The 9,101-nt window shown below is 43.9% G+C and overlaps 1 protein-coding gene across 1 annotated transcript; it reads left to right on the top strand.

The window, feature by feature from the left end:
* The first annotated feature begins 537 nt into the window (after positions 1 to 537).
* LOC307031325 (zona pellucida sperm-binding protein 3-like) lies at positions 538 to 5,319 on the top strand. Its single transcript, XM_079668327.1, has 11 exons — positions 538 to 1,054; positions 1,133 to 1,238; positions 1,608 to 1,726; positions 1,799 to 1,917; positions 2,318 to 2,421; positions 3,168 to 3,345; positions 3,503 to 3,614; positions 4,275 to 4,366; positions 4,491 to 4,579; positions 4,973 to 5,080; positions 5,165 to 5,319. Exons 1-11 carry the CDS (start codon positions 677 to 679, stop codon positions 5,290 to 5,292), a joined length of 1,533 nt encoding a protein of 510 aa, XP_079524453.1. The 5' UTR covers positions 538 to 676; the 3' UTR covers positions 5,293 to 5,319.
* The last annotated feature ends 3,782 nt before the right edge of the window (positions 5,320 to 9,101 follow it).

The raw sequence follows: 9,101 nt of genomic DNA, 5'->3' as shown, positions 1-9,101 counted from the left end.
GGGTGCAAGATTCATAACAGGTATGTGTGATTGACAGGCCTGCCGGCACAGGTTCAAGCCCCGCCCCCTGCTTCCCATCACACACACATGCATGAAGTGGTGGTGACATTTGTGAAGTCTCAGAGCGTGATCATAAATCTGGATTTTATGAGAGCCCGCTGAACTCTGCAGACTGTTGACCGCGCAGCCTTGACATTCAAGACTGTGCGGCGCGAAACAAACCCGGGCTGCAACTCCCCGAGCTCAGTGATTGATTTGTCTCGGGGGGGCAGTGAAAGCCTCTCACTGTTAGGGTCAGGCTTGTTTCTGTTTATAAATGTCTTTGTTCATTACCATCATGACAAGTGGAGATTTGGCAAGCGGTGTTTACCTTTAAAAAGCATTAAAAAAAGACTAAATGTTTTGTATTTTTCCACACTAGAAATGCACACATGATTATCTTGATGTTTCTCAATTGAATTTGTCTTTCACATAAAGAAAGGGTTCACTCTTGGGAGTGAAAAGGAAGTGAGGAAAGATTGAATCCTCCAAGCTGGAGTCAAATCAAGTCATTAGGAGTAGGAGGAGCCAGAGCCAAAGCCAGGTTCCCACACCTTTATGTTTGCTGATCAGACAATCGGCAGCATTGCTCTCTGAATTAACACCAAATATCCAGGTTTTTGTGTGATAAGCTGTAATGGGGTTCAGAGAGGTGGTTTTATCAGGGCTTGTGCTTCTCCTCGCAGGTGGACATGTTTGTGTTGCAAAACAGAAATGGTCAAACACCAATGAGACTGTGAACCAAACGCCGCAAGAACTTCAGACAGCAGATCATCAGTCAGACCTGACGGAGCATGTAGATCCAGAACGTTCTCCTGTCACATACCGGCTCAAGATCTACCAGCTCAGGAACTCTGCTGCCAGCAAACCACCTCGGCCTCTTTCTCCAAACCAGCAGAGCTCTGGAGCCACAGAGCTGACCTCGGAGCAGCTGGAGCCAGAGCAAGCTGAGGAGTTTGTGACGCTGCCGTTTAAAGGCCCCGATCTGAACCCAGCTTTCAAGCCACGATCAAAGGTATGACTTCCATGCAGCCATGTTGATGTTTCTCACCATTTTAAGTTCAGTGTAATTCAAATGTGACTGATGTTCCAGCTGCGGGGACTTGTGATAAAGCAGAGGGTGCCTGTGCCGGCCGAAAGCATCGCAGCGCGCTGTGGTGAAGGAGAAGTCACCGTAGAGGTCAAACAGAACTTCCTAGGTAATGTTGTTTTTAATCCACAGTGGCACAGTCATTCAAAATACCTTCTGCTCTGATGTCTAAAAAAAGAAAGGGTTAGAAACCCAAATGGGAAACTTTAATGGAACGGTGAAGATGGGACACTGTGCTGATTACGGCAAATGGCACAGACTATAGACTGTGGATCAATATTATGTTTCCTTTTATTTCTTCACTCCGAGAAGAAGCATTCTGAATGCTGACTCTCGGTGATACATTAAGAAACCTTTGTATTTGTCCTGTGGCTGAACCTCCCCTCGCTGTGAGTGTTATTGACTGGATGAGGAAAAGAAAATGGCCTCAGGTAATGGTCCCCGATTTAAGCTGCACCTTTCCCCTCTTTGTTCCTAGGAAACGGTCAGTTGATCCGACCGAGTGATCTGACCTTAGGGGGCTGCGCCGCAGTAGACGACGCCCACCACATCCTGCACTTCCAGACGGAGTTACAGGGCTGTGGCAGCACAGTGACGGTGTGTGTCTCTCTGATAGTGTCCATCCTCTCATGGGTATCTGAAGTAACAGTAGATTTTTTTTCCCCTCAGATTACCGAAGTCGCCCTCATCTACTCCTTTTATCTCCTGTACTCTCCAACACCTATTGGCAACACCTTTATATTGAAAACCAACCCTGCTGAGGTGGTAATTGAATGCCACTATAAGAGGTAAAGTCTCATTATTTCCCCCCTTTGAAAGCACTTATGTTAAAAGTCATAGTATTAAATCACGGCCTTATCATCCCTACTGTTTCCTTTGGCCAGAAAACAAGTTTCAAATAGCATTTTGTAATGTTTGAAAACCACACTTTTAATGTTTTGAATCAAATCAGGTCAAGTTTTATTTATATAGCACATTTTTAAAATGATCTTTGGTTGAGCCAAAGTGCTGTACATGCAATACACTATTACTGCAATAGCAAGACTAAAAATCAAAATGTAGCTTAGCCCTTCAGAAACCATGTTATGGTCATATCTTCCTGCTTACATGTTCTCCTCCTGTCTGTGGCCCACATCGTTCTGCCTCCCTCCAGTGAAATACCTGTCCTTCCTGTAATTGTCCCCACAGGAGACATCATGCGAGCAGCGCTGCCGTGAAGCCTACCTGGACGCTTTTCACCGGCGCCATGTTGGCAGAACAGCAGCTGCACCTCTCCCTGCGTCTCATGACAGGTGGGCAACACACTCGAAAAAAAACAACAAACTTTGAGCTGATGTTCTGCGAGTTAAAACTCAGATTCTCTACCAGGCGCTTTGGTTAATTTCCCCAGCGACGGGTGTAATTGCAATCACTTTAAGGCCTCGCAGACGTTGTTTAAGATGCTAAGCAGTGCCTTGATAAACAGAACTTTGATGCATGGTGATGAGCTGAAATTAAAGCCTTGTAGGCGTAGTTGACCTCAAGGGGTCACTCGCACAATAAAGGGATCAATAAAACAGCTGATTATGCTTTCTAATTAATGCAAAGACTGCAACACATTGTCTGTTGTGAAAAGTTAGCAGTTGTCATTGTATAATAAACTTGAAAGTTTTATAGGGGCCCTATTGTGCTCATTTTCAGGTTCATATTTGAATTTTGTGCCTTTACTCTGACACGTTTCCATGATTTAATGTTCAAAAAGGTATTCGTTATGCACAAAAACCTATTTGACACACTACAGGAAAGTCCCCAAAAATCATGCCACTTTCAAACAAGTCTGCCTCTGTGTTTCTTCCAGGTTAAGGACACTCCATCTGTAATTAATGTATTGCTATTTCAAAGTACTTTTCTCTTATTATTACGGTGCCTGTATCTGATTCCCTGCTGTTGCACTGACCCACTCTTCCCCATGGGCATCATTTAGCGTTCATATAATCCAAATTGATGGCTGAACATTACTCCTCCACTTATAGTTATTCCTTCCTCTGTATTGGATTAGAGGACTGGCAGTCGCAGAGGCCTTCCAGCGTTCACTTCCTCAGTGACATGATGCACATCGAGGCGGCGGTCCTCCAGGGTTACCACGTCCCTCTGAGAGTCTTCGTGGACAGCTGCGTGGCCACCGCGACCCCCGACCCCAACTCTCAGCCCAGATACCCCTTCATCAACAACCATGGGTAAACATTCATGAAGCAGTATTTGCCTAAAAGAGCCAGCTAGTCTTAATAATCAAAATTGAGGTTTATTTGCACGTCATGCGGTACCCATTAGGAGCGTTTACGGCCTGCCTGTGTTTATGAATATGAACCATGCGCCTGTATTTTTCCATATAAGGTGTTTGATTGATACTGAGCCGGCAGGAGCCAAGTCTTACTTCATGCAGAGGAGCCAGGAGGATAGACTTCATTTCCAGCTGAAAGCCTTCCAGCAAGATCACAGGAATTCAGTAAGTACGAGATGTTTATAATGTGATCTTTCGGATTCTTGAATCATAAAGTCATTTATTTAACAATTTTTCCTTCCATGCATTTAAAATTCGAGCAATCTGATCTTGATTTGACCATGCAAAGTGTTGCGTTCACATTCCTCGGTTGGTGCATAATGTACACATTAGTAAGTGTTGTTTGACAGCTATATTACCCTCCGTTGCCGTCCGTGCTTAGTTCAAATTCTTTCCTACTGAGGAGATGGGAGCTCGTTCAGGTAGTGTTAAACCGAGTGCCTTTTTAATATGCTGTAAGTTGATGACGCATGGATGGAGCTGAGCCATAAATAAGAGCCAGTATCAAATCAGAAAAGTGTATTACTGTACAATCAGAGCTTTGGTTTAACGTAATCGTTTATGCTTTAAAATGTCTAAAGATTAGTGGAACATTTATAGATTTTAGTTTGTGTACTTCTATGATCAGAAATTATTTATCAAAGGATTAAAACCAAGAGAAATGTGTAATTTTAATAAAGGCAACGACAGTTTTATTTGGTCACCTTTTTATGCATGCATCAGTGTTTTGGTTATTTGTTTTCAGCAGCATTTCTACATCTTGAAAGATTTGATTTAAAGTGGAGATGCAGTCTGAATATAATGTATGAATATAAATGTCCTTAGCTCTACATCACATGTCACATGAAGGCAACAAAAGTCTCCGTTCCCATCGACTCGCAGCACAAAGCGTGTTCCTACCTGACTGAAGCAAACAGGTTTGTTCACACAAAGAAAACGTGTTTAAAGTAACACACAGATATTTGACTTTTCTGTTATATTTGAATTATTTTTCCAACTTACCATGCCTCTGTAACGGCCTCTTTTCTTGTCCCTGGACAGATGGGTGGCATCAGATGGAGACAATAAGGTGTGTGGCTGCTGTGAGGGCAGCTGCAGCGAGCCGAGGTGGAAACGAAGCCTTGCAGCTGGTACGCTTTACAGAATCACTACAAAACACTCTGGGATGAATCCTGAACATCTCATACCGAGACGTTTTGATACCATCTCCACTGCTGTCAAAATATTTTTCCCTACATTTATCAAAAAGATATCACAGAAAAGCTATTTGTGTCCATCTGAATAGTTTTAAAGTATAGGAACATTTATTTTCTAGCGACAGGGACTGGAATATAATCAGCCACAGACCAGCAGAGGTTGCACCCATATTTAGACAAGCTAACTTACCCTCATTTGGCACCTGGCATCTTTGGGGGATTGGTTTTGAGCTGATCCGTTTTAAATTGTTCAGTCGTATCATGAATGGTTGAATCAGCTGGCTAAATGCGCCATAAAGTATGTTGATTTTTCTTTCCCCTGTGCAGGGCTGGTACAGTGGGAGGGGGGGGCGGCTCTGGGCCCCGTCCTGCTGCAGGAGAACATCCTGACCCAGAGGCTGACAGCGCTCCAAGTACAGGAAGTGACTGGAGCAGGTAAAACGACAACAAGAAAATGCATTTACTTACTTATTTTCTTTTTAGAAACTTATATTATTTCTCTTCTACTCTCGTTTTAAGCCTCCTCTACGTCCCTGGCCCTGCTGTGTGGGGTGGGGGCCGCGCTGGCTGTGGTGCTGCTGCTCCTCATGGGTGCTATCATCTGCAGCAGACAAAACAAACCCTCTGGACACTTTGTTAGGACCTGATTAAGACATTAAAAATGTATAACAAAGCTCTACGCTTCCTTTATTCTTTGCTCAAGAGAAAAACTCTTTTCCCCTAGCTACTGATTTAATAATCCATCTTGGAGTCAACACTTTTCCGGCTTTGAGAATACTTTTTTAGTTATTTAGCATTTTTCTCTGCAGGGCTTGGCTGTATTTGGTTGCATCTGTACAGTGTGTTCCATACTACACTCTAGGTTAAGTGTTATGAGCTTGCCAGGGTTAAAAGGGGTTAAGCTGTAGAGTCCAGTCCTGCAAAAATGACCTGCGCATAAAAAGTATGCTGTGTACACACTGCTGTGTATATTGCTCTATCAATCAGCAGGCCTTTATACCAAGCAGGGTTTTACACGGTTTGGAGACATGCAATAAATTAATACGTTACTTATTATCATTAAGGTTCTCATAATGTGCAGGGGCGTATCTGGGATGTTCTAAATTGTGGGGGGGGGGGGGTTTCTTTCGTGGTGCATTGTGGGTGTTTTGCCATGTCATATCTATGCAGCCATGTGTTACGGATTGAGATGGCTTTTTCTGCAAAATAACAATAGTATTTAAAGTTTATTTATGATTTTTGCTTAAATCGAGCAGCACTGGTAGCCTGTGACTGACCTTTTTATACACACATATTAAAGTGGAAATAGAGTAAAGACAAGAGGCAAATGTACGAGCCCTGAAGTGGCCCAAAGTGCCATGCTTAATTCATGCCCGGATGATTTGTACGTTTAATTTTTCGGCAGCCTGCAGCGAGTCCAGCCATTGCCCTTATCTCATGGAGCTAATTTAATGCACACCATTACTACCGAGCTGCCGTGTTACTCACTCGAACTGCGTGAGATTTCTCCATCTCCATGCTAATCCACATCTAAAACAAAGACAACCCCTGGATGAAATAAAGACTGCCTTTGGATTCGTGCTGACATAAAATACCATTCCGGTAACAATAGTCATATTTTAGCTTTGGGCCTTTTTTGTTTTCCCCCTTTAATTCACCACCCCCCCCCCAGCTTCATGCCAGTGGTGGAGTATTCGTGAAATGGGGCTCATCATGAACTGTTGCTCACAAGCCCGGGAAGACGAATAGACATAATTAAAAAGCCCATAAAGGCGAGAGCGGGGCTTTTATTACAGTAATATGTGAAGGCCTTGGTTTAATGGGGTGTTTGTTCCCGTGTGCAGGGCTGACGGCTGTGCTACTTTACTGCTGGAGCCACGCTGACCCCCTCCCATCTCCAACACACCAGAGGCTAATAAAAAGCCATACCTAACGATGCACCAGCAGTAGGCATGACAGCGCATGCATGCACATAATCGAAACACACCCACACAGTGCTCCCTTAAAACGAGTCATTCAGGATGTGGGGACGGGGTTTATTAGGATTTTGGGAAAGAATTCAGAACAACAAAGAGATGATAACTCTTTTCCATTAGAGTCCAACACTAATGATGCTTCTCACTGGTGAACACGTATAATGGGTTAAAACTGCATTCATCGATTACTTAAATCACCTGAGGGCAGCCGAACAAGCTATAAAGACTACATATATAAAAAATAATTTAGCTCATCGTCCCCTTCTCCCAGAGCTCTTCACTACGTCTCATGGTCTCCATTAGCACTAGTTGACCCACAGTTCACAATTTTTTGTCAGGATACTATTTCTTAAAGCTGAAAATGAGCATAATATGTCCACTTTAAGGCTTTTGTTGCATTATGGGAAATGTAGGATAAAGAATTTTGTTGCACAGATTTTGACCGTTCCTTTTTTAATATGTCTGTTTTCAGTCCTTCAACTTCATGGAAGTTCAATAGTACATTACTGGAGTGCTCCTTTTATAAGGTTTTTGTCACTATTGCAAATGTATCCAACAATCACAATGTTGTTGTGGACGGGGCAAGCTTATCTCCCTTACATGCTGGCTTTAGTGTGACAAATTTGTGTTATCTTTCCATGCAAAACTTGCCTGCAGCTTTGAGAGGAGTCAACAGAGTGTAAAAGGTGTTAATGTCTTGTTATGGCCGCAGAGAATCCCCATCATCATCATCATCATCATCATCATCATCATCACAGACCACCCACAGATGTCTAACGGTTATGGCGGCATGGGCCCATGCTGAAAAGCAAAATGGCAGAGTCCTGAATCAGCCATTTTACCCCGGCAGGATGCGTGACCCTGAGGGCACACGCACACTTTTACTCTCATGCACACACACACACACACACACACACACACACACACACACACACACACACACACACACACACACACGCCATCAAAAGTAATGGTGTGTGTCCAGTGGCAGGCAGGGAGAGTCCTCTCATGTCTGGCAGCCATAACGATATTATTGCTGTAGATGGAGCGTGCTGAGGAATACTGTTCCACGCCATTGGTATTCTGCAGGCGTCCACGTACCGCACAGCGCTGGTGATGACAGCAGACGGTGTTAACACCAGACTTCTTAGTTGATGATTTGGACAAGAAGCCACAGCATGTAGATCTCTCCATGAGACAGGGACACTGCATCTGGAGCGGCGGTTTATCCACCCCTTTTTTACAAAAGATGGCTACCATTATCAAAGAGATGCTGCTGTGTTATTACTCTAACGTCTAAACCTTTGAAAATTAATACAAATAACAAATAATAATTTACTAGATAGTAACTGACTTTAATTATTCACTCCTTCTTTGAATTTAAATACATATCAAAGGCTGTTTAACACCAGCCATGACTGCTCATTGTGATGTTTTACTCCTCTGATAATATTACATCTGGGTCTAGGGAACACACGTGCACACATACGTGCACGCGACCTCTGTCCAGGCCCATAATTAACCCTCTTAATTAAGAGGGAAAAAAGTTGCTAACGAAGGAAATGGATTTAATTAGCTCGGTCTTAGCACAGGCACATGTGCACGTCGTATAAACGCGCACACACAAAACAATTAAGCCTCTTTTATCCCGGCTAATGGCTTCAGTGACTCAGAGCCTTTCTCATTAAGACTATCAATAATATGCTGATTACATGCATCCACCGCTCTCCTTTATCGGGGCACAAAGGGACGAGTGTGTCCCCCTGAGGTTCCGGGTGTGGGGGGGGGGGGGGTCTGTCTGCGCGCCTTATCTGCTAAAATAGACGTTTGAATTGTTTGGCTGCAGAAGCTAAAAGAGGCTTCGCCGTGTCTTTATTTTCTGACTTTTATCTTATCGAGGAGGGCACGCGTGTCTTTCACAGGGGGAAGTGCCAGTGAAGTTGCTGAGGGCGTCATGGGGGCCACATAATAGACTGAAGAGTTGGTGAGTTCTGTAGTCGTACATCTGTCTGCTGGCTTTTTATCAAATAAGTTGAAGCCTGTTGAACTTCTAATCCGTCATCTGTCTGTATACATTTTTAATCACCTTCAGCACATATATTCCACTCCTCTTTCCTCTTTCCCTTCCCCCCCCCCTGTCATGTTTTAAACAGAGATAGTTCAGAGAGACAGACAGGCTTCTGTCACACAGGCAGGAAGACAATAGATCTGTGCTTTGACCTTCAGTCTCTTCCTGTTGTAACAGACTCGGGGTCCCCCAGAGGAGAACAGAGGAAAGCGGGGTGGCTTGACCTGCAGTGCCGCACCTTAACCCCCCCACCACATCCCTGATGGGGGCTGCCATGCTGCCTCTGATCTCCACTGTTTTCCAGTCTATGCTATTGTGCGATTTGTTTTTCATGTAAGTTCTAAGGGTCCCATGTGGCCCCCTATAGAGCCGACAGTCAAGCCTTTGTTCGGTTCCCAGCATCCTTTTTTAA

Source organism: Notothenia rossii, assembly GCF_949606895.1.
Source record: "Notothenia rossii genome assembly, chromosome: 3".
In the NCBI taxonomy this organism is placed as follows: domain Eukaryota; kingdom Metazoa; phylum Chordata; class Actinopteri; order Perciformes; family Nototheniidae; genus Notothenia; species Notothenia rossii.
The sequence above is the reverse complement of the archived record's forward strand: the minus strand, read 5'-3'. Positions and strand labels throughout refer to the sequence as shown.

Excerpts from the sequence above, each read along its gene's own strand:
- LOC307031325 (XM_079668327.1), top strand. The coding sequence starts at position 677 with ATGGGGTTCAGAGAGGTGGTTTTATCAGGGCTTGTGCTTCTCCTCGCA. Across the intron at positions 1,055-1,132 it reads CTTTCAAGCCACGATCAAAG|CTGCGGGGACTTGTGATAAA; the intron begins GTATGACTTCCA and ends CTGATGTTCCAG. Across the intron at positions 5,081-5,164 it reads ACAGGAAGTGACTGGAGCAG|CCTCCTCTACGTCCCTGGCC; the intron begins GTAAAACGACAA and ends TCTCGTTTTAAG.